General features: G+C 43.4%; 1 protein-coding gene across 5 annotated transcripts in view; it reads right to left on the bottom strand.

Moving 5' to 3' along the window:
• Positions 1–24,272, bottom strand: part of LOC310915172 (rho GTPase-activating protein 7-like) — a 50,616-nt gene that overhangs the window by 13,294 nt on the left and 13,050 nt on the right. For 2 of the 5 annotated variants that reach the window (XR_014591152.1, XM_083871851.1), the window contains exons 2-3: positions 1,664–1,735; positions 111–192 (exon numbers count right to left, since the gene is read on the bottom strand). The exons of 1 other annotated variant lie outside the window; for it this stretch is intronic. Coding sequence is in view for 3 of the 4 variants with exons in the window: in XM_083871851.1 (XP_083727977.1) it covers positions 111–192; positions 1,664–1,735 (154 nt within the window). In the remaining variant the exon portion in view is untranslated. Of the gene's footprint in view, positions 1–110; positions 193–1,663; positions 1,736–7,611; positions 7,650–24,272 lie in introns of those variants that run through there. 2 more of the 5 variants (XM_083871853.1, XM_083871852.1) reach the window with 2 other exon arrangements.

Genomic DNA, 24,272 nt, shown 5'->3' with positions numbered 1-24,272 from the left:
CAGATTTGGTGACTTTGTTAGTCTCTGACAAAAACAGAGGCATGAAAGGATGAATAACAAATCCCTGCAGGGCCTGCGAATATCAAAGATGATTCATGATTAACGTTTACCTGAACAGTGATTCAATCGCATCTCCATCTAAAAATTCATGATCTCTCCTCACAGTTTTTACATCAATGGGAAACTGCATATCTGTGAACAAAGAAGTTGAACCTGAAATCTGAGCCATAATTGCAAAGACTTTCAATTCTGCAACTTATTAATCACAGGTGAAATGAAACTACTTCTGTTCTATAGCTGTACGTTCATGCAAACATCCTTCCAGCACGTGAGGATCAGCTCCCTAGGGCAAGTGGGAGAATAAATGTAGGGATCTGCTTGCTGCTGTCATTACAGGTGGACAAGCCCTTCTGCTTTTCCAGGAGTCATCAAGTGCTATAGACAAGAAACACAAAATAACCTTAATATTTGCTCTGGTTCTCTGCACCTTTTACAGAATAAAGCTGGGATTATTTTACATGAGTCTTTGCCTTGAGGTGCAATGCAGCACAAGAGATAACACCCTCTGAGCTCTAGAGAGCCTGACACAACATGCTGGGCTGGAAGCTGAAGAGTTCAGTGTTTCAGCTCCTGTGATTTAGCTTTGCACATGAGGGAACCACCGGGGTCTATATGTATTTCCTTAGCTTAAGCTTTATAAGCTTAATTTTCCTATCCAGGTCAGAACATCGCATAAACAGCAAGGTAATGCAGAGGATTCATTTTCTAGAAGTGTGGCAATGCACATTTCCAACAAAGAGCTTATAGACTAAAATCTGCTGTAGGCAGACAGGAAGCATTTCCAGGTTTCATAGAATACAGCTTTCAAACCCAGCCCTGTGGGCTTGACTTGAAATTTTCAATTTTGCAGTAACCGGAGGAGGTGGGAATAAGAGCAGTTAATGGTGTTCTTTTAACTGCAGTTCTTTAATAAAATCTCTTAAAAATAGATTTTGTTAACTTCAATGTTTGTAACAAAAAATCATATTTTAAAGAAGAACAGTTCTAAGGTATATTTAAGGCACAAGCGTGGCCTGAGAAATTACACACGTTCTCAACATATCCATACCTCCTCCCAAGAAATAAGCACTCTTTGCAGTTTTAACAACATGAAAACATGCTGAAATTGCACTTTTCACAGGCTGGCTGCTGCTGAGTATTTCTTCTGAACACTCATGACTGCAAGATGATTTTTTCCAACATTCTTTTTCAAAACAGCAGTAAGGCAATCTCACCCAGACCACAGGCTGGAGAGCCTCAGAGAAGTTTTGGTTGCAATCAGTGGTTGGAAACATCACCTCCAACACTCCAAGAAAAGGAGCCGGAAAAAATTATAAGCAACTAAAAATAACAAAAGCAGAAATTTGACTGAGTTACAGTCTAACAATAGGAAAAGAAAATCAGGGAAGATTTGGTCCTTTATAGAATTTTGCTGAGTCCCTGCTGAGATGTCCCTTCTGCAAGAAAACACACCAGGCCACTACTTTCCTACAGGTTTGCATGAAGATGTAACAGAATTTGGAAGAGCTTCCATCAAAAGTGTCAGGTTGTGAAATCCATTATTTATGTGAACAATTCCACTCAAATTCAGTGTCAGCTGCTTGGCAAGTCTTTGTGATCATACCTTCAAACAGCTGAGCATACTGGGGAAATCCAGCAGCTCTCAGCCAGTCGCAGGCTTCTCTGGCTTCAATTTCTGCAATGAGAACACACAGTTGTTCATGGACAGTGCCCACCAGAGTCAGTGATAAGCTAATTTCACCTGGCACACTCTCTGAGAATCTTGTATGCTGATGTTTTGTTAGGATATTGCTAAAAAGGAATAAATCCTTGTATCCAATGCACTTACATGCACATAGCTCTGCAATACTCATTCCACCATAGGATAGATAAGCAAACACAGGGAGAAGAGATTTGAGCACACACTTGGGATGTCACACATGGGGGTAAATCAGCTGTCCCTGAGCTGGGGGCAGTGGAGCAGCTGCTGCAAGTCAAAATGAGTCACTAGAGCAGGGTGTGGGACACACATCTGTGCCCCCACACGGCAGAGCCCGCTCGTGCATTCCAGCGCTGAGAGATGGTGATAAGACACAAACAAATCCTATAAATAAACTTAAAATGCTCTCACAACTTTAATAACACTGGACAGGGCCTAAGCATTCCCAGAACAAGAGTTCTCAGGAGTACCTGTTGCTAGGGTCTATCAATATTTATTTCCCTGCCAACTACCTACGCAACTTGGCAGCCGCTGCAGCACAGCAGATGTCAGGAACTGACTGCTCACTTTGTGACAACTGGGAAAGGCCTGTGGCCAGTACTGTAACATTCCCACAGAGGCAGAGCAGAGCAGAACCTCACAGAATCACACAGCAGACTCCTCAACAGCACGAGCAGGTCAGCATGAGTACATGCTGTCGCTCTCTAATCTCTGCCAACACTGGAAACGTCTGAGTCTGTGGGAGAGGATTCCCAAAGACACTTTCTGCAGGTCTGCCTGCACCCCGGCTTGTGCTACACCAGACACCAACCTAGAGGCAAAGACTTCTTTGAAAGGAACATTCTGAGGTGCCTTAAAATCCAGCATGCTCAGCAGAGAGAAATGTTTTTAAAGCACCTTAAAGTGCAGCATGATGGACCAGAGGAACAGAGCTGTTCCTTAAAACTATTTTCTTTACACATACACTCACAGATTAGGATTCCAAGGCACTTCACACACATACCTGCTCAATTTACTGCTTGCTTTGCTCAGACTTCTCAATTTTAAGTAATCAATTAACTCTAACCAAAAAAATCACACAACTTCCAGGATTTTATTCATCTACTTTAAAAGTTAAAATTGTTCCCATTATCACTTAATCAAATTGGACAAAGCCATTCTAACAGAGGCTCCCCTGCACAAAACTGGCTTTTTCATCTGACAATAAAGTGATTCCACAGGAAGACCAGGATATTTTTACACAAAACAGATGCATGAATCTCTTTCTTTTTTTCACATTGCAGAACAGAAACTAATTTCTTCTCAACAGCCTATATACACTATGCCTATATTTATTGCTATACTTAGTGCCATAATTTATCATAATCTTTACCACAACACAGCTTTTGCTGGAGACAATAAAAGACAAGCATTGTATTCACGGAGCAAAAAAGGAAAAGAAAAGCTGTTTGTAGAAAAGAGCCAGGAGGATGACCAGTCTAACACCAAGTCTTCACAAAGATAAAGTGATTTTCATTTAGAAAACCCCAGTAGATTCACTCAGCCATCTCAGCTGTGGAGAAACTCATTCCAGACCTCAGCCTACTCAGCCAGAGCCTGTGCACAACAATCCTGAGCTCAGACAGGGACTTTGTAAGAGCCGAAGCTTCCCCAGTTTATAACACATTAAAAGCACAACTCTATATTTAGAGCAAACCAAGCCATGAGCAGTGATGCAAGAAAGAACAGAAAAAATAAGGCAGAAAAATACTTTGCACCTAGAGAGGATGTTTTCAATGAATATGACTGAAAATTAAATGGCATTGTCATTACAGGTGGCCTCTTCCATAGAGCAAGGACAGAGCAGCTGGGGGAGTTTGCTTTGCTGATGTAAATCTTCAGGCCTTTTAGCATACCTTTGCACAATCACACGGCATGTTTGGATTAGATATTAGCAAGAAATTCTTCCCTGTGAGGGTGGTGAGGCCCTGGCACAGGCTGCCCAGAGAAGCTGTGGCTGTCCCATCCCTGGAAATGTTCAAGACTAGGCTGGAAAGGGCTTGGAGCAACCTAGCCTAGACAAGAGGATGACAACTTTTTAACATCCTGTGGGTGCTCTCTGCACAACTGAAACAGCAGAGTAACCTAAATGTGTCACCTCCTTCTCCTGAACTGATTTCATAATTAAGCAGATGAAAAAAAAGGGGAAAAAAATCTGCAAAGCTTAATATTCCCAGTTTAGAGGCTGCCAGCAACTCTTCCATGCCAAGGCAGCTATTTCCCCACAGGCTAGGGGTGGTAGGTTACTACCAGATATTTATGACAAACACAGAGCAGGGTACACAGGCTGTGCCACCCTTGGCTGTGCTGTGCCCCACAGGTACATTCTGTGCTCAGACTCAGCCCAGTCCCCCTGCAAACAGCCTTCAGAGGCTGAAAAGCTGTGTCCCCATCTGAGCACTGGCCTGTCTGCACACTGCAGGGCCCACACTCCTCAGGAACTTGGAAACCAGATGCCACAGTGTGAATTAAATCCCTGTCAGAGTGAACAGCAGTGTTAACCAGATTGTTTGCAATAAAGAAAAGACATCTGTGCTGAGATTTGGGCATTGTCTCTGAGACATTTTCCTCATAAGAAGCAGCATTTTCCTACCAACGAGGCAGAGGCACAACCAAAACCAGTGACAGCTGTTTATCCAACAGGCCAGTCAGCCTTACTGTGAGGTGATCACAGACTTCAGCTAAAGAAGAACATCAAACTGTAGTTTACATTTTAAAATACTCTAAATAAAATGGGAGAATATCAATTTCTATTTGAAAGCAGCAGCTCAGTGAGCCTTGCTGCCAGGATCAGTGTGTGTTATCTGCTGCCAAAGCAGAGACCTCTTCCATTCCCCAACTGTGAGTTCCTCCACCTCCTCACTGACACCCCGAGCTGATGCCAGCCAAACGGGCAGGAAATGAGTCACTTTTGTTTGGCAAGATGAGATTTATGAAGTTTTGCTTTCTGAATTGGCTACCACATGTTCTGATAGGCTCCAGTGGCAGGACAAGGGCAGTGGTGGGTCCATGCAGGGAAGGTTGTGGAACATGCAGCTGCCTGCCCAGGCCAGGGAGCTCAGCGTGCTGTGAAACCTCTACCTAAATATATTGCTTTTCACAGAGGTGTCTCATTGCAGGCCTATTTCAAAGCAATTTTTAAACAGGTTTCTAAAACCCATGTATTATGTCTATCTCCATCCAAAATAGTTTTCCAGTTTCAACAGGTAGGAATCACATGGTGATCAGCACTTCATTAATTAAAGGGATTTAAGTCTGAACGCCTTCCAAAACCGTGGCAGAAAGAAGAACAGTTGGAGAGATTTTCTTGCCGCTTCCAGCACTCCTGCATTAGTTACTGCAGGACCCTCCTGGTCCCCTTTTCTGTAGGATGCAAATGTGGTGCTTGTGGCAAAGGAAGGATTTCTCAACATACCAGTAGAACAGAACAGAGGGTAGGACTGACTCCTCCCTTTGACTGCACATTGCACCAGTCTGTAATGAAACAAAAAATTCCAAAGGATTTTGCTCTTTCCCAACCTCAGTCATTATACAGGAAGACCTGTTGGGTTTTTTTCATCTCTAAATGGCAGTAATGCTACACAACAGCCACAGAAAAGCAGGTGCCCAGGGTCCCCGCCTCACAACCTGCCCGATGTGCCACAGCAGGGCCAGCAGTGCCTCACAGGGGGATGCTGCTGCCTGCTCTTGTCACTGCCATCCCAGGCTGCCATTCCCCCAGGCTCCCAGGAGCTGGAGCCCTGTGTTGCTTGGCAGCCACATATCAAACTCTGCCACAGATTTTTCCTACAGCTCCCGAGCCCAGGGCTGTGAACTGGCAGGTCCTTCACACACTGACTTGGGTCCTGTCATGCCTGGTTGTGCTGGCAGTGGTGGAAGAGACAAGGGTTTTTCAGGTTCCGTTTGAGCATCAAGTGATGAGTTTCCCATCAAATCTTTCTGGTTTCTGCCTCTTCCTAGGGCTGTAAGAACTGATGTGACTTCCCTGTGACTTACAGCTGCTAATGAGGCATTTCATTTTACACACACAACCTGTGAAAAATGCAATTGCTGTGCTAGAACTCTGATTTCTGGATGATGTTCAGAACTGCATTTTACCTGTGACAGGATTTTTAATAACTTATTTTATTTACACTATATCTTTTCACTTAAAAGGAGAGTTGGAACATGATGTCTACTCCATGCTGAAGGCTCAGATGCAATGCTTTCAAAGTAGGGTGTTTGCACTGACCAAGATAAGCAGTCAGGGACTTGTAAAACTGTCAAACTCTCCAAGAGCTAAGATGGATCATAAATAAGTGGAAATGTTTATTCTGTTTTCCCTCGTGCAATGCAAAATATCAAAGCTTAATTGTACTTTACTGAACCACTCGAGGAAGAGGGGGGAAAAGAGATTATAGCTTGGAATTTAGCCAGGATAATTTAGGCTCCATGCAGATAGTGAACATAAATGTCTGGAAAATGAAAAGGCCAAGATATTTGTCCTTTCATTCCTACTTTACTATCATGCTGGTGCTTTGGAACTGCAGCCAACTCTTCAGTTATCACAGCTGGGAACTGCAATGTATCCCAGAACTTTGTGGCAACCTCAACTGCATCTTTATCCAGCTCCTTGGCATCAGCTCCCAAGCTGATTACCAGGACTCCCAAGCTGATAGTAAGGTCTTTACTCAAGTCCTTGTCATTTGCCTCCCCTGTTGGCTCCTGGGACCTAGACAAGTTTAAAGACATTTTCTTTGGAGATCATATTAACTGGCTTGTCAGTGCTGGCTGATCTTTTAATTGCTTCTAAGTATGTTAGAGAAGGCAGTGTTTGTGAACACTACATGAAGTTCTATGGGAATTTCAAAGCACTCCAGGAAAGTAGGTACCTAATTCACATCAACTTTAGGAGAAATGAGAGTGTAGCTCTCTAATTTCCAATCCACACTGGAAAATCCTTATCCAAGTAAGTGGGGTGAGAGGGGGGATTTATCTCCCTGCAATCTAATCCCAGATATGTTGCTTCACTGTGCTTCAGCCCTGCTGGCTGTGAAGTGGGAACAGATCCCACATTTCTCTGACGCAGAAGCTCCTTATGGATGTTTTTTCACAAGACCCTTGTACACGATTGAGAAACACTTGATGCAAGATTCCTGGGAGGAATTGTAGCAGGGAAGGTACTGCTTGCTGCCACTAGAGCCAATATCAATAAACCTATAGCACAGAAGCAACAAACCCCAAAACCAGTGAACTGTCTGTGCTCGTTCATTGCGTAGCACTTAAGTTTTCTTTAATTATACAAAATGCCAATAACACCACAGTGTGTGATACAGATTCAACCTACACGTAAGGAACTCAGTTTAACCCAACAGAACTGACTAGTAATTAAAAGCAAGCTGGATTATTGGCCCTGCTAAGGCTGTGCTGTGCTGAGCCTGCTGAGCCCAGGGCAGTGGACAATCTTTTACTGAGTCACTCTACCCTAATGGAGCTTGCTGCTATTCAAAGATATGCAACAAAGTCAGAGAATCTACCTGGAATTCCAAGTGCATCCAAGTCAGCAAATGCAGCAGCTACTGGAAAAGCACGATCCAAAGTGTCGACAGCTGGAGAGCTGCTGTCACACCAACAGAGCAGTGGTAGGAAACACAGCACTCACCTGGATCCTCACCCGGGGATGTCACCTACCACTGCACCCCCTGGATCCTCACCCGGGGATGTCACCTGCCCCAGAACCCACTGGATCCTCACCCGGGGATGTCACCTACCACTGCATCCCCTGGATCCTCACCCGGGGATGTCACCTACCACTGCACGCACTGGATCCTCACCCGGGGATGCCATCAGCCCGTGCACGCTCCCGGCCGCTGCGGCCGCTCCGCTCGGCTCCTCTCCGGCGGGGCCGCCCCTCCCCGGCCCTGCCCGTGCCCGCCCCGGCCCGAGAGCCCCGCCCGGCCCCAGGAGCAGCATCCTCGCTACCTGCCCGTCCCTGCCTGTCCCTGCCGGGTGTCCCTGCCTGTCCCCGCCCGGTGTCCCCCGGCTGTTCAGAGCCGCTATCCCGCACCAGTGCCCCGCACTCGTTCAGATGAAGGCAAATCGACACCCCCCGGTTCCCTCGCTGCCTTACCTCCACGTTTTAAAATGTTTTGCCAACGCCATTCCTCAAAGTTTTACAAAATCAGCTTCTTTCTTTCTTTCTTTCTTTCTTTCTTTCTTTCTTTCTTTCTTTCTTTCTTTCTTTCTTTCTTTCTTTCTTTCTTTCTTTCTTTCTTTCTTTCTTTCTTTCTTTCTTTCTTTCTTTCTTTCTTTCTTTCTTTCTTTCTTTCTTTCTTTCTTTCTTTCTTTCTTTCTTTCTTTCTTTCTTTCTTTTTCTTTCTTTTCCTTCCTTCCTTCCTTCCTTCCTTCCTTCCTTCCTTCCTTCCTTCCTTCCTTCCTTCCTTCCTTCCTTCCTTCCTTCCTTCCTTCCTTCCTTCCTCCCTCCCTTCCTCCCTTCCTCCCTTCCTCCCTGTTTGTTTCCAAATACACAGAACTGTGCTACCTCTACCCTGCACAATAAAAATGGACCAACGCTGCACCCTGCACAGGCGGTGCTGTGCCCAGCAGCACAGGAGGAACAGAGCAGAGCTGGGATTCATCCTGACACACCGACCTCTCATCCCTGCTACCGAGTGTGACCAGCCTCACGGTGTTCTGCTGTGTTGTTTTGCAGTGAGGTCCCTCACCACTGTGGTTTTCATGGTGAATTTTATTTTGCTTATATGGACTCAGTCTAGACTAAAAAGGGTTTGTGGTCTGAAAAGCTCAGATGGAGCTGAGCAATGAAATCTGGGTGCTAAAATTATATTAGCATCTTTTTCAACCTTTGCAAGAGACTCTCTGTTTTTGCTGTAGTTCATTGCTGCTATGATTTGACTTTCTGCTTTTAATGACGTGGTACAAAATGTAATAAAAAAACATGGTCAGTCTTTGCACCCTGAACAATCATCAGCAGGTACAGAGTGGCATGTAGGGCTGCTCTCAGAAGAGCATATCAAAAGTTTAAAATTATTTCTCTAGAGGTTAACTTTAAATCCCTAATAATTTTATATCTGTTGGACTGTCAGACAGTCCAGTCAATAGGGCAGGTGGAAGGGTGGAATGCTGTGTTAATTTAGAGACTGAAAGATAATTCAGACTCTGTGAACCATTCCAGGAACTCAGACCAGGCTCTAAATTTCTGTAGAACAACTTCTTGCAGTATTTAGGCTCTTAGAGTTTGGAGCCTAAAACATAGCAGGAAAAATAAGAATTTGAATGAAGTGGATAAGCAAAAATTTTAATTAAAATTAGAGGAAGAAATCTTCTTTTTCCCAATCTCATTTAGGAAGATTATACCCTAATGAAGTTATAATTTATGGGTGCATTTCATTATCACTTGTTTTCTATATAACAACCAAATGCAAAATTTGCACAGACCTATGATTTGTTTTTGTGCAACAGCTTCCTAAATGGACCATTTGTATGGCACAATGAAAAAGATGTTTCATATTGGCCCTGGGTGGCACAATACAAAAGAAATTAGGGTACTGTGATATATGGCATTAGCTATGATTACCTAAGAAAATGCTTTTTGTCAGACCCACCCAAAGCCATATAAAAAGTACACACCCTTCTCTGATTAAATTTGCAGCTATGTGCTTGGATTAGGGAGACAGAATGTATCATTTAAATCTGGGGATAACATCACAAGGCTGTTCCCATCCCACAGAAATGCTCCAACCAGAGCATGCAGTTTCTCTTTCCCACCCATTTTCCTTTGGGCATTTCCTAAGATATGACAGTGCATAACCCTAAAATGTTCATTTTCTTTCTCTTTAACAACAAACTACCATCAAGCTCCCTAGTGCTGTGTGGGTTGCCAGTCATGGGAAGACCCACACAGAACCTTAGGGGTGAACTCCTTCAGTACAACACAGCATTCAGTGAAGAATTTCTGCAGGTTTTCCAGGAAGGAATGACATTCCTCCATTTTGATCATTTTATGTATCCTATAGGACAACAGACCCAGGGAATCCTCCATCTGCCTCTCACTAGAGGAGGTCCAACCCACACACAGGAGGCTCACAGGCTGGAGTCAAGGGAGTCTGCAATAAGGATGTCTCAGCTTCAGAAGGGGCATTTGGGTATTTTCACAAACCCTCCATATTCAGCTGCCTGGCTGATGACTGTGGGGATGCTGGTGGAGGTTCCCAAGCCAGAGAGAAAGACAAGAAGAAAATGTTTTCTGCTCACCTGGGCTTTTTTTCAGTTCCCAGCTCTGCAGCTCACCAAGGATCACACAATAACATCACTAGAGCCTCAAAGCTTATGCCACTGTTTGGGATTGGCACCTGGAAAATGGGATCATTCTCCCCAAATGGTCATTGTTGCTTGATTTCCTGTTTTCTGGAACCACTTACCCTTGCTGAAGGCTCTCAGAACCTTTCTAACAGGCTTCTTTCCAAGCTTTGGCCAAACCCCTGACTGCAGTCAGCACATGCAGGGATTCTGCCCACAGCAGCTCCAACCCAGCCACATTCCACATCACTCAAATGTGGTGAAAACAATCCCAGAGTGAGTCATTTTAAACAACTTCACAAAGTACTGCGTGACCAAAATTAATTGTTTTTAGAAATGAGCCTGCTGCTGTTAAATCCCTCACTCACGCTTAACCAAAACTCTGCAGAGCCCCAAATCACCAAAGTTGTTTCAGACAGTCACAGTGCCAAGCAATGGACTCACTTCCCATTAAAGCCAAGCCCCCTGCATATTTTAATCTCTGTCACTGGAATATTTCCATATGTTTACAAGAGATCACCTCACTTCTTTCTTCCCCTCTCTCCTTTTTACCACCTCCCTCAACACTTTTCATGAATTAAAGCTGAGTGATGTTTCATTCCTAACTTTCTCTTGGTAGGATCCCAAAGTAATTGTTTTCTGTTTCCTTCTCTGATGATCTGGAGTTAACATAGGAGATCAAGGAACATAACTTCAGCTGTGACTATACCAGGAGGCATCAAGAAAGATTTTTCTATGGAAACAAGTTGTTCAAAGAGAAGCCAAATGATTAATTAACAAGTTAGACCAACTGGGAGGAAAAATGCAGAACAAAATATAGGCAATACATTGAGACAATTAAAAGAGGAGGATGTTAAAGGTGGTGGGGAATAACTGTCAGTTAGAAAGAAGAAAATTAGTAAGCTCACTAGAAAAAGATTTAAAATTGAAAATAATTAGATGAAATTAAGGGAAAAAGATAGGTCAACAAAACCAAAAATTCCTGAGAGGGAAATCCATTGGTTGGAAAGTATTTTTCCAGGGACAAAGACTGAAACTTTATCATCTATGATGCAAGAGAAGTTAGACAAACTGTACGTACGTGTATTGCAGGGAGAAAGATGTACAAGCAGAAACACAGACTGTGTCACTGTTTTTCCTCTCTTGTGACAAGAGTAAGCTGAATAAAGTCTTTAACCCTTTTTAAAAGAGGAAATAATATTGTTATATATAGACTCTTGGATATACTGAGGTGCTGTTGAGGTGAAGTCAAAACATAAACCCATCATATTATAACTTCTTGTTACCACTCTGGTCTTCCTGTCAGAAAGCAGCTGTGCAGAACAGAAATATGAGAAAATAAGCACATTCAGTGGGCCCCTGAAATTAACAGCAATTTTTTTCCCCTGAAAGTCAAGATAAAATGGTTTGGGTCCAAGTCATTCAAAAGGTTCTTGAATTACAGGAAACCATTCTCTTGGTTTGTCCCCCTGTAGTAATTCAAAACCATTTAGATCTGATTTTCCAGGCTTCACCATCAAAATCTTAAAACATGATTAAAAACTTTCAAATGGTTTTCATGTTATTTTCTCCACCTCCCAATGAACTTTGCTTGGCTGCTTTCACTGGGACATTCCAGAGAAACCTGCAGCAGATAAAGCATATTCCATTTCCAAGTTTACTTTCACAGAACTGAACCCTAAAAAAATGCTTCTATGGATTTTGGTCCCTAACAGGATCAGGTCATCATTAATTCTAATTTTTATATCTTCCTTTCTAAATTCAGCCTTCAATTTAAAAGGTCACAACAACACAAAATGGCAGGGAATTACCCATACCCTACCCTCCCTTACCTCTTCTGGAAATCTCTGCAAAATAAAACCCAGAGAGAATTTCCCTTCTAATACCAGATAACAGAACTGAGATTCAAAGACAAACCCTTTTTTAAAATGGAAATGTAAAAGTCCTTGTTATTCCTGTCTCCCTGAGAAGTCAGTCTATTTATATGGCTGTTTACCTGCTCCTATGATAATCACAACTACTCCATGTTGTTACGAAAGGAAATATTATGGAATTTTTGCTCCTGGAAAACAACACAATGTTGCCTCAGCCAGCAGGTGTCAATTGGTTTAATCTTCCCTCTTTTAAATTCTGATGCCCCAACTTCCATTAAAATTGTGTAATCTGTTTCTCATTAGAGCAGGTCAAGTCTCAAGCTGTAATTTAGCTTTTGCCTTCTGTTGTTAAAAGTTAAGCATTTTTTACAGAGGATACAGATACTATGCTATCATGGTGAATTCCAGGGATTTTCTCAGGAACCTTTAGGATTAGACTAAACAAATTGAAGAATTCTTTCAGAACTGTTGATGTTCCTAAAACGTGGGTGAGAGAATGTAGCAACAAAAACCATAACTTCTTGTTTCATAGCTTCACAGAGAGTGTTTAACACGAAAAAGCACAGGAGAAATGTAGTGGGTGCATGGAGCTGGAAATCTAAGTCCAATGTTCATGTCTAGGAACAGAGCATGGAGGAGTTTAGTGCAGGGAACAGAATACCCACAGCAAAATCACAGCTCTGAGCCTCTGCTAGTCAAGAAAAACGAGCAGAGTAAGCACTTTGATTTTCTCAATCACTTAACTTCTCCTATCTCAAGAGCCACTTCAAAGCAAAGGTGACATTGAAGGCAGAGCCACTGACACTTCTGAAGTCTCTACATGAAAGCTTTAACCTATAGAGCCTTGGCCAGGCTTCTTGAGGCACAGAGCAAAATCTGTGCTCACAACTAGACCTTCCCAAGGAGGGAAAGTACTTGATCGATAACTCAGCCTTGGAGGCTTCATTTCAGTTCTTTCTTCCAAAATGTAGCCAAGGCTTTGGATAAATATAACTGGATTGAAAACACACTGCAAAAAAGTTCCAGTTAAAGTCAACATCTAACTACTGAAGCTTAAAAAACCAGTTCTGCATAGGTTGCAGGAAAAAATAATGTTGCTTGTAATCTCTTATGTTTTCTACTCCCAGTATTGTCTCTAAAAGGTTTTGTCATGTCTGTTATTAAAATGCATTTCTAGAATCATAGCAGAACTTGGGCTAGGTTTATTTATGCTCCAGCAAGAGCAGGCCCTTCAGAGTGGAATGAATAAGCTGTTTGAATGGTCCTGAGGAAGCTTTTAGATTGCACCTGCTTAAATTTGGACCTGAGATATTTAGGAATAGATGACTCTTACACACAGAAGCACTGTCAGCAATGCTTGTTTTTTTAATCAAAGTAACATCATTTCAGAAATGACAAAATGTTTCTTTAAGCAAAGCATTCTGGCTAGAATCTGCTACTCTCCAGAGTAAATTTTTGAGACTAATGTTCCTTAGAAGGAAACTCTTGAGGGTTTTCATGTGAGGAAGAAATCCAAAAGACTAAGTTACTGTATAACCAGCATGTGTCCCAGGCATTAGTGAACACAGTGCCCTGCCTTGGACAGTGGTGGTCATTGCTAAGGACATTACATGATGTGGGAGAGCCAGACAAACACATGGGAGTGGACAGGACATCACAAAACATATGAAGTTCCTCTATGTAATATGTGTGGAACTGTAAGGAAAAGAAAAGCATCTTCTTTGATCTGCTCCCACATAAGAAGCCACAGATTTTATCTGGCTTGGATTCACAGAGCCTTGTTTCCCAGCCCTCTGCCCACTGCCTGCCTGTGGTGGCCTGGATGGAAGTTCCACACTCCCTCATTGATAGTGTTCAACATGGATATTTTACACAGAGGGAGAAGTGAGGGACAGGAGCAGCTCCCCTCTGTTCAACACTGGGACACCATCTACAGTCAGTGAAGTCCTTGGTCTTCCAAAGGGGGTCTGCAGGCCAGGCACACCCAGGGGAGTTCATTCCTGCTCGGGGTGACTGTCAGTTCAGCAGCACAGAAAGAGAACAAACTCACCAGGACACTTCCAGCTGTTTAAATAAATAAACCCAGACTGCCCACTCTGTGTCTTACCAGTGGCATGGATGAGTGATCCATTCTAGAAACAACACTTTGACACTTGAGAAGTAAAACTCCTTGCATAAAATAACCAACAGGAATCACTTCTGTGCTGCTGTGTCCCTCTGACATGAGTAGCTGTGAAGTTGTTCACAAACCCACAGTGAGCTGCTCCTTTCTCCAGCCAGTGCAGTGTGAGCCAAGTGCCTTGGCACAGACAGGAGCCCTCCCCCTATGCAATCCCACCATTTCACCAGGGTTTGAGTCTGGTTTGTAGGGAAATGGTGTCACAGAGGAAAATTCCTCAAGAGACCTCGGTGTGCCATCCCTGGCTAAGGGGGTGATGTGACACTGACTGACAGCTCAACCCTTTCCTCTGGAGAGCAGACACTGCTGTGACACTGCTGTGAACCAAGACTGAGTGAAATGGGATCTGTATCCAAACTCCGTATCCTCTTTCAGTCATGGTTCTTGAAAAACAGCAGTTTCTTGCCTGACCAGAAAAGCAGAACTCTACCTTGTACTCACCATTCCTCCCATCTTCATTATATCTCAGCTGTTGAAAAAAGTGGTTGGACAGAGGGTTCTTCAAAGGCCCTGTGGGTGCTCATTCCAGCAAGAAATCAAAGCAGCTGGACAGGTCAATGTTTTGCCAATCAGCCAAAGCCAGTACCTCCTAATTTTAGCAGATTGATTTTGTGCATGAAAAGACAGTTTCTGTTTCTAACAATATGTATTAACAGCTCAGGAACAGCATCAGGCAAGTGAAATATCAGAGCAAAGACTGTCCTGACTTTATCTGTGCCTGCAGTCAGGTCTGGAAATCCCCTGAGAACAGGTTTGCTTGTCATTGTTTTCAAGAACTCCTTGCTTTTCAGCTAAATAGATGCCAGAGAAATAAAAACATCTAAATGTCAGAGCTCGGGAACTGGTGGTCCTGAGTTATTACCAGTGGTGTGGTATTGCCACCAGTGTGAGCAATGGGATGCAAAGGAACATGGAGTGTTTTATTATAAAAGAGCAAGGTATGGTGACTCACATATATAAGAAGCACTAGAATGTATAAACTTTGGAAATTTTGGCAATTTTATTGGTGAAATTGAATATTAATAGTAAAATCTGAAAGGTAATTAGGTTTTGATAGAATAATGATTAAATAGATTTAACAAACACTGTCTTGCATTCTCCAGTCTGGCCATGGTCATATCCTTGCTTCATTATTTTCAAGCATTTGGGAAGCCATAATTCTGTCCAGATGAATAATTGGAGACCAGGAGATCTCACCTACAGTTCTGTTTGGTATGAGCAACTAACATCACAGTGACCTTGACCAGTTTGCATCCCCCATAACCTGAAACTATTTCCAAAGGTATTTATCAAGTATTAACCAATCTGTTTCCAGGAACGTGACAATAACAGAGAAGGAAAAAATAATGGTGGTGCATTTGAACCAGATCAATCATTATAGATTATGGACTGATTTTATCATACAGTTGAGGCCCCTTGCTCTTTTCCTGGCTCAAATTTATCATCATCAAATAATCCCTTGAAATCTTTGAGACCCTCCCAGAAAACAATGCTGTTTTATTTCTGTGGGTTTCTTTTAATATGTGCTCATTTCTATGACAGATGCTTAAGCTTTTCATTTGAATCACTAATGTTAGGCCAGTGGTAAACTTCTGGAAATGCAATTGTTGTTTGGGAGAAATAACAGCAAAAAGATTTTGATAAATAGCCTCAATAGATTCTTCAAGTATATGTAGCATTTTTATCTGAAAAGGAGCACAGCTCATATCTGGACCTCAGAGAAACTGAGACTCATTTTGGCTTTTCACTTTGGCACTTCAAATGAGAAGAAGATGTCAAAGGGAACAAGAATAAAGGAACCAATGAAGAGGAAAAAAAGAAGGAAACTGCAGATCAGAATCTGTAAGGCAAAGTGTAAAATTGCAGTAGCAACTTTCAAATCCATTTTCTGAACATGCAAGATGTGCTGTCTAGTCGGGAACTACAGAGGAGCTCCCCTTGCAGCCATTCCATGGATTGTGACAAGAGCCAAGAAACAGGTCAATATTCTGAGTGTTTCAAAAATAATTTCTTTTGCAGCAACTGAAAAATAGGAAATACCTTGGAAAGATGACAGTGTTGCTTTAATCATGTATGTCATTTTTACAATAGGCCTGGAATTGATGTCAAATCAATTTAAAGGCAACATAAAACCAGATTCATATGCTATAGGAGGCTTAGCCTTCTTAATAGACTACAATGTATCTCAGCAATGCCTGGGAGCTTGTTTTATTCTCTGCATGATAATTGTTTACTGAAAGAAGAGAATACAGTTGACATATGAAATCAGCTTTTAAAATATTTTAAAATATATTAGAGCTCTGGAAATAAATATTTAACTAAATAAATAGTGTCCAGCTTTCTTGTCTGTCACAGGAATTGATTTCCCCTCTGTCCAGCACCCACCTGTACTGACCTAAGATGCTCTGTCTGATAATACTGAGAAGAAACTGCTGAAAGAGCTCCATCACAGTTGGACGGAAAAATTAATTCCCTCTTCCTGAAATGTAGTTCTCTAAATGTACAGATGGGCACCAAGCAGGGGAACGAACTATCAAGAGAGCCTAGCTCAGAATGGGATGGGGATGCTGGGTCAGTTTTCTTATCCTCCAGGTCCCAGAAAGAATTTCTGCTTCCCATTTCTGACACCCAACTGTGCCAGCTGGTAGGAACCAGGGCATGGCCAAAGCCCAGGCAGCCCCTCCTGGCCCAGCCATGGAGCTGCTGGAGGCCAGAGCATGGGGACCCACTGCAGCCACTGAGCACCACTGCAGTCCCTGCTCAGGAGCCCATGCACGGGGGCTTTCCAGCAGGCTCTGTGCTGTGTGGAGGCAGCGTGTCTCTCGTCAGAGGCAGAGTTGTGTACATAACTCGCGCTGACCTCCTCCTTCTCCACCGAGGCATTCGTCCCAGCCGCGGATCTGCCGGGCGTCACCAGGCTGCTTATTTGACGCACTATTTTTAAATAACTCACAAATATTTAAACAACATTTCTATCAGCATTACATGTTTAGAAGACATCCAGGAATGTCAAGAGTACCCGAGCTGGCTGGCCCACATTGAGCACAGCCCTGCAGCAGTGTTGAGTGGCCTGCAGCTCACACCAGCTCATGCACAGCCCCTGGCAAGCTGTGCCGAGCTTTCAGCACCTGGTGAGAGATACAGGCTGGGTATGCACAGTGTGACTGTCTGAGACACCCAGCCTTAGTCATGGCTTACTTGTGATTTAATTGGAGGGGATAACAAAGAACCTAAAGTCACTGCTGAAGACATCAATATCCAATTTTTGGTCCTTTCATCTCTGTGACGTCTCCCAGGCACTTGCAGATCTGCTGTTACAGGAGCTGACAGCACCATTCTGGCTGAGAGAGCTTTGCTGAGAAAGGCTGTGAGCCCAAGTCTCGAGACTAACTCAGCAACTGCTCCTGCCACACAGCAGTGTGAATAAAAAAGCCAGTTGAATTTTAGTTGTAATTTAATTTAAATTTAGGATACATGGCTGTATCTTCCATAACATCTCCACAAGATCTCCACTACCAGGTGATGGGTGTAAAGGCATTCGCTATCCAAGCAATACTGTAAACCAATTTAGTAATCAATTTCTGTTTTGTAAAAGGAGCAAGGCCAGTAAAGCTTGAGTTTAAGACCTGAAAGGCTTTGCATCAGTTATTTTACCACTTGGCTGTAACAGACTTTCAGAACTCAACAGAAGAGTATTTCACACATTCTGAATTTGAAGAAGATTGCTGCTAAGATGTTCAAAATAGAAATCCTGACACTGAAGCACCCAAAACCAATACAACCTGCTCATAAAAGCACTTCACATCAAAAGACATTGATGTGCTTTAGCTCACTTCAGATTTCAGCAGCACTCAGTCCTTGCCTGAGACTGGGGCAAAGCTTGGTGCCAGTGTGATGGGAGTCTGCAGCCATTCTTACACGTGTCCAGGCATAACACAGCCCCTTCTTTGAGCCAAACCATTTTTCCTTGGATGGCTTGGCTGTACAGGTTATTAGAAGATGTGGAGCTGACAGGTCATCACAGCATTGTCTTGAGAGAGGGCTGCTGGCAAGGAATATGAAGCTCATTGCAAATTTTCGCCTTCTTCTTTCAGCAGTGGTGACTCAGTCAGACTAGTAGCAAACACACAGGCATTTCTTTTGCTCACCAAGTATCCCCAACATTACTTGGGAGGAATGTCACAGGCTGGAGCAGAGTGAGGTTTGGAAGGAACAAGGTACATTTTAGCTACATGGGCAAGGTGACAAGTCAAATATGCATTCCCTATGTAAAAGGCCTTAGAAGGACCAAGAAAAAAGCACATTTTCCTGTCAATATTAGGATGCCAGCACATGGAAACACCTGTAAGTTGTGCCCTGCAGAAAAGCAATTTCTCACTTTCTATAAAACATCTTGACCTAATATTTTGCATAGTACAAGGCTATCTCAGTAAGATCTGAATCTCTTTGGCAGAGAAGACACCATCCCTCTGTCTGTCAGTGGCAGAGAAGTGAAAGGATTCCAAAGAGCCTTTCCAACATGCTGCCACTACACACAAAGTAGGACCCCAGCTCCCAGCCAAGGCCAGAGAGTTGGATGTGCCTTTTCTGTGGGTATAAACCCTCTGAAAATGGATGGGTAGGTGCGTGCTGCAGTTCATGTGTTGCTAAGTTTAGGGACCTTTACCTTTGCCTACAAAGCGCTGCCACATATTTCTGTGACAGGAGGCTTTGCCTTGTCTCCCCACATTTAAGAATAACTATTGTTGTCAGGTTCCAGCTGGACACAGGAACGCTGTGCAGTTTCTACTGTGGCATTCAGATAGTCCTTACCTCTGATAATAGAGAGTGAGGGAGTGCCTGGGCTGACAGGACCTGATGGGTTGGTTTGCATCAATATCACTTACTCAACTTCACTATAAGTTTTTGCAATTCTTCTAAAGGAGGCAGTATAGAAAAACAAATATTCATACACGGCCTCTGCTCCTCTCCACAAATGCTCCACTTCATCTTTAAGAAGTAAAAATGGCAAAAGGGAAAGGAAAAAAAAAAAGGAAAGGACACTGCTCTGTTGCAACATCAGGCCAGCATAAGCAGTGACAGCACTCACATGAAATATTTTACCATTAATGGCTCCAATAGAAATCTTTGTGGATGATCTATGGAAGCCCTGCAATCAGAAACAGTCTAAGCTTTGCTCAGCCCCATTTCAAAATCCTGGTTCTCTGATGAGAAGGGAGTTGCCCTCGCATGTACCATCAAATTTAGAAATCCATTTAAGTCCTTTTGATGTTATTTGAATGATCACTTCTGAAAGGTTATAAAACAAAATGCAGCTAAGCTGTATTTGTTTTTTCTGCAAGGATTGGAAAGTGTAAACACTTAAATCATCAACCAAGTGCATATCATTCATATTCACCATACCTTTTAAAAGCATACTTAGCATACCGCTGAGAAAGATTACTCTGCTGACAAAAATCAAGTGTCTGGATTAATTTAAAGGAGTGCATTTCACAATCCATCATTCCAGAATAAGAGAACAAGGAACTGCTCAGTTAAATTAAATTGTGAGTTACTCTGGAACAAATTAAAGGAAATTAATCTCTGCACTGTGTCTAGTCCAGACGTGTAATTCGGGGCTGGGGCCATTAAAAGCCAAACGGTCTAGCTGGGTTTCATAAAGACTGAATCATTTTACAACTAATATTTGCTTGCACTCTTGCACAACATGAGAAAGCAGTAGGATTTGTGGCTTGTAAGACAAGCTGGCACCTTCAGGCCAGCACTCTTCAAGGACTTTTTGAAGGAGAACAGGTGTGGGAAACCAGCCTGGGGATGGTGGGGCAGTAGCAGAGAGGTCAGCAAAGAAAAAGGATGCTCAGTGCTCCCACCATGGAGTGTTTGAACAGCAGGCCATTCCCCAGGACACTTGGGTGGCCACCAGGGCTGGATTTGGTCCATGTGGGTCAGCTCAAGGGCTCTGTGTCACACCCTGCCCAGCCCCAGCTGCTCCACTGGGGCCCTCCTGGGCTGGAAGGGGTTTGCTCTCTGAGAAAAGGGTTTTATTTGATAACCCGAGCCCACATGCAGACACAGTCCAGCTCAGCAGAACAGATGATCTCCTGAGGAGACTCTAAAAACAACAGAGTGAATGAAGAAGCTTAATAGAAAAGTGTAGTAAGTGGTACCCATCAGTTTTAGCTTTACATGTGTTACCCAAAGCCCATTTCTCTAAGTGTACTTTTACTCTTTTCCTTTTCTCCTTTTTTCCCCCCACACTCTTTAAATAACTATTTACTATCAACTGCCTCCTTAATTTTCACTTAAAATTTTCAGTTTCTTTTCTCCCTATTTTGTATAACTATATTTAATCTAAATTTTTCATAGAAGAAGAAAGAGTAGTGTGAAAAACAATGTTCCAATGGGATGAAAGCCCCTTTATAACCAGTTACCCTTAAAAAAGTAAATCCGAATATTATCCTCATATGCCTGACAGCATTCCAGGGAAAACATGGGCATATTTAATTTACATTAATTACCCTAACTAGGTCATTTAGGCAGTGGTGGCTATGGCCAGTGGAGGAGCCAGCTGAGCACTGAGAACTTGAAAGGTTTGGTGACGTGGAAGGTTTAATGGCAGAGCAGGACTTCAGTCAGTGTGAAGCATTAAAATCTCAGGGCACAGAACGCCATTCTTCCAGGTGGGGCAGACACTGGAGGGAGAGTGAAGTTGTGTCTTTGTGCTGGAGCTTAAAGGAAACCTGCAGGAGAGGCAGCAGTGCTGCTCAGGCTTCTCTGCCTGCAGAGGGAGGTTGTGTAACTCTCCTGGGAAATAAATGCATGCCTGCAGGCTGCTGTACTGGGACAGGCTGTGGCTCTGGGCTGGGGAGGCAGCGGTGACTCAGAGCTCTGCAGCCTCACAGCCATGGAGTGGCAGCCGCAAGCTGTGACCTGAAGCTGGTTCTGGTGCTGCCACCAGCCAATAGGCCAAGTGGATTTCATCTCTGGCAGCAACAGTTTATTCCTCTCTCATGTCCAGCTTGATGTGGTTATCCCAAGTTTGTAAATCCACACACTAATCAGCTTGGGAGTTAGTATTTCCATATATTCTGATAGCAAAAGAGGCATTTTGGTGCCCCAGGTTGTACCTGCACACTCCAGAAAAGACCAAAATACAGGGGGAGGTGTTCCTCTGAAGAGCTCTGCTGAATGGGAGAAGGCAAGGTGACAAGTCAAGTAGGCATTCCCCGTGTAAAAGGCTTTAGAAGGACCAAGAAAAAAGCACATTTTCCTGTCAATATTAGGATGCCACCACATGGAAACACCTGTAAGTTGTGCCCTGCAGAAAAGCAATTTCTCACTTTCTGTAAAACATCTTGACCTAATATTTTGCATAGTACAAGGCTATCTCAGTAAGATCTGAATCTCTTTGGCAGAGAAGACACCATCCCTCTGTCTGTCAGTGGCAGAGAAGTGAAAGGATTCCAAAGAGCCTTTCCAACATGCTGCCACTACACACAAAGTAGGACCCCAGCTCCCAGCCAAGGCCAGAGAGTTGGATGTGCCCTTTTCTATGGGTATAAACGTACAGAAGGCAAAGCCAGAGAGGAGATATGCACAAGGTCATACAGCAGGTGAATGAATGGGCAAATCCAAATACAAAAGCCCTTGCAGATCTCATGCTTCAGGCCAGCCACACATTGTCTCTTCTGAAATCAGGAAAAATGAGCGTGGGAGATCATTCCCATCATCTTACTGTGATTAATCCTACCCTGCTGCAACTGCTGAAACACCAACCATTTGTTTTTCTACATTTGGCAAAACACCTTCCCCTTTTATTGCCTCAGCCAAATCAGCCCAATTTTTCAGGCTGATTGGGTGCTTGGCAGTAATGCACCCAAATGTCACTGCTGCTGCAGGATGGCCCAGCACTGGCACAGGGAGATGGATAGCACTGAGCCCCAGGTGAGGATGCTCCATTTTCCTGCAGACTGATTAGTACTGTCTATTCCAGCCATTTAAGTGTTTTTTCAAAGAACACATTTGAAGAGCTGAAATGGATACACATTGTCAGCTCCTGGCAGTTTAAGTGCAAACAGCTGCCCTGAAAGCTCCATGCAGCACCACAAAGAGATGAGGCTCTATGAAAGCTAGTCAATCAAAGAAGATAAATCTTTGTGTCAGTTCCAATTATTGAGATACTCCAGTTAACTCAGGGAATCATAGACATTAGACTGGCTTTAAATGCCCACGTGGTTGAGACTATACCATTGCTCCTGGGAGGCAATTTCACTGTCTGACAGATCAAGAGGCTTTTCTCAGCTAGTTAATTCCAATTAAGTTTTTCCTCTCAATTTCATCCTACTATCCATTATCCTCAGTCAGCTACCCATCACAATTCCTCTCCTGCTGCTTGTGCCAAGACTTCTAGAAATAGTGACATTATTACAAGTACCTGGTGATGACACCCATGAGGCCTCCCAGTGCCTCCCAGGCCTCGGAGAAAAGATGGTTTCTGTCTTTAAGAGCTTTTTTCCAGCTTCTACAGCCTTTAAATAAAGCTCTACACTTTAATTTAGGTATGTCAGTAACCTCCTCTCCTTGTGCTTTGACTCTTGGCTGGTGATAAAGTTTGTTTCTCCTGGCTCCCCTGACTTCAGGCAGCAATCAAAGTGTGGAGGACATGTGTTTAGATGGTGTAACACTAGAAAAGAGCTGCTGCTGCAGAATTACCTGCTGATATTTCTCTAGAAGTCCACAAGCACCAGTGTCCTGGAAGATGCAGTGATAATAGATAACAAAACACAAAAGATTACACTGCTGTCTCATGAACTTTATATAAAGCAAAATTACAGGGGATTCCAGTAAATAATTCCCTTCCTTTCTCCTCCAAAAAGTAATGGGAATGGCTGTACCCTTCAGAGTGGATGGGATTCATCAGTGTCTTGTCTCTGATATCAAAAGAGGCCGGTCACACAGCACAGCTCCTCTTCCCTTAACCACACTGCTGTCCCTCTCACAAGCTCAGGAAGACACAAATGGAATTAAACAATCTGTAAACATATTCTTCCAGCTCAGGAAGGTCAAGGGCTTTGCAAGTTTATTTCAAGAAACAAGAGGAATTTAGCCCTTTATTCAACACAGCAGCGAGCATCAAAGGAAGGAGCTCCTCTGAGGAAGCAGGTCCCTTACCCTGGGCAGGGCTGCCAGGGAAAAAGTGTGTGCATGGCCAGGTCAGGGCTGGAGCTCCAGCCCAGATTTACACCAGCGTAAAGGAAAGCACCCCCCAGCCCAGTATTTACATTATTCAGGCCAAGGAAAAAATGTAGTGGCAGCTGTGAACAGGCCTGATAGGAGGACCTTCATGCAGGGGTTTAGTTTGTTGTTGCAGCTGACTTTCTGCATCTCCTTTATCTTTTTTTTTTTTTTTCTTCCCTCCTTTCAGAGATGGTTGACCTTAAATGCACAAGGATAACGTGGGTCAGGAGGAGTGTTTATTATGTATGAGTTATTTTCTTTCATGTTAGCAAAATCCTTTTGTAAAAGTTGGCAGAAGTCCCTGTTACAGCTAAATTTTGGACCCATGGGTGATCTGGAATTTAAGATTATTTATGTCTCCATATAAAAAAAGCAGTGGAAAGGAAGCAAATTCAAAGAAAATAATCAGAGCACAGCTGAGGTCTGTAGCTCTACTTGTTTAAAGCATTCAAGTCTATCACTGCCCTTATCTTCACTGGTGTAGGGTGACTGTTTCAGTGGTTTGAGGCTCGTGTGTAGGAGCTGGAGCCTTTGTAGAAATTACACATCACACCATTTCAGTGTTGTTTCACAAGGCAAGGAGCACAAAGCACTTCATAGGTTCCAAGAACTGGTTTGCACAGCAGAACTCCTGTGTTCAGGTGTGCTGACATTACCTGCTCCCTGTGGTGCAGTTTAACTTCTCTGCACTGCAGGAACAGGGAGGAGCAGCAGGTGGGGAGCAAATCCTGCTGCTGCTGTCACTCCAGTGTCCTGTCCCCGGTCCATGGCTGTCACTGGGCTGGGGGACAGGCAGCCAGACCCTGCAGTCCTCACTCACTCTGGTACATGGTTCCTCCACAAATCACCTCTGGCTCCAGAGGGCTGTTTGCACTGTAAAAAGGAG

Source organism: Zosterops lateralis (assembly GCF_965231275.1).
Source record: "Zosterops lateralis genome assembly, chromosome: 14".
Classification (NCBI taxonomy): domain Eukaryota; kingdom Metazoa; phylum Chordata; class Aves; order Passeriformes; family Zosteropidae; genus Zosterops; species Zosterops lateralis.
The sequence above is the reverse complement of the archived record's forward strand: the minus strand, read 5'-3'. Positions and strand labels throughout refer to the sequence as shown.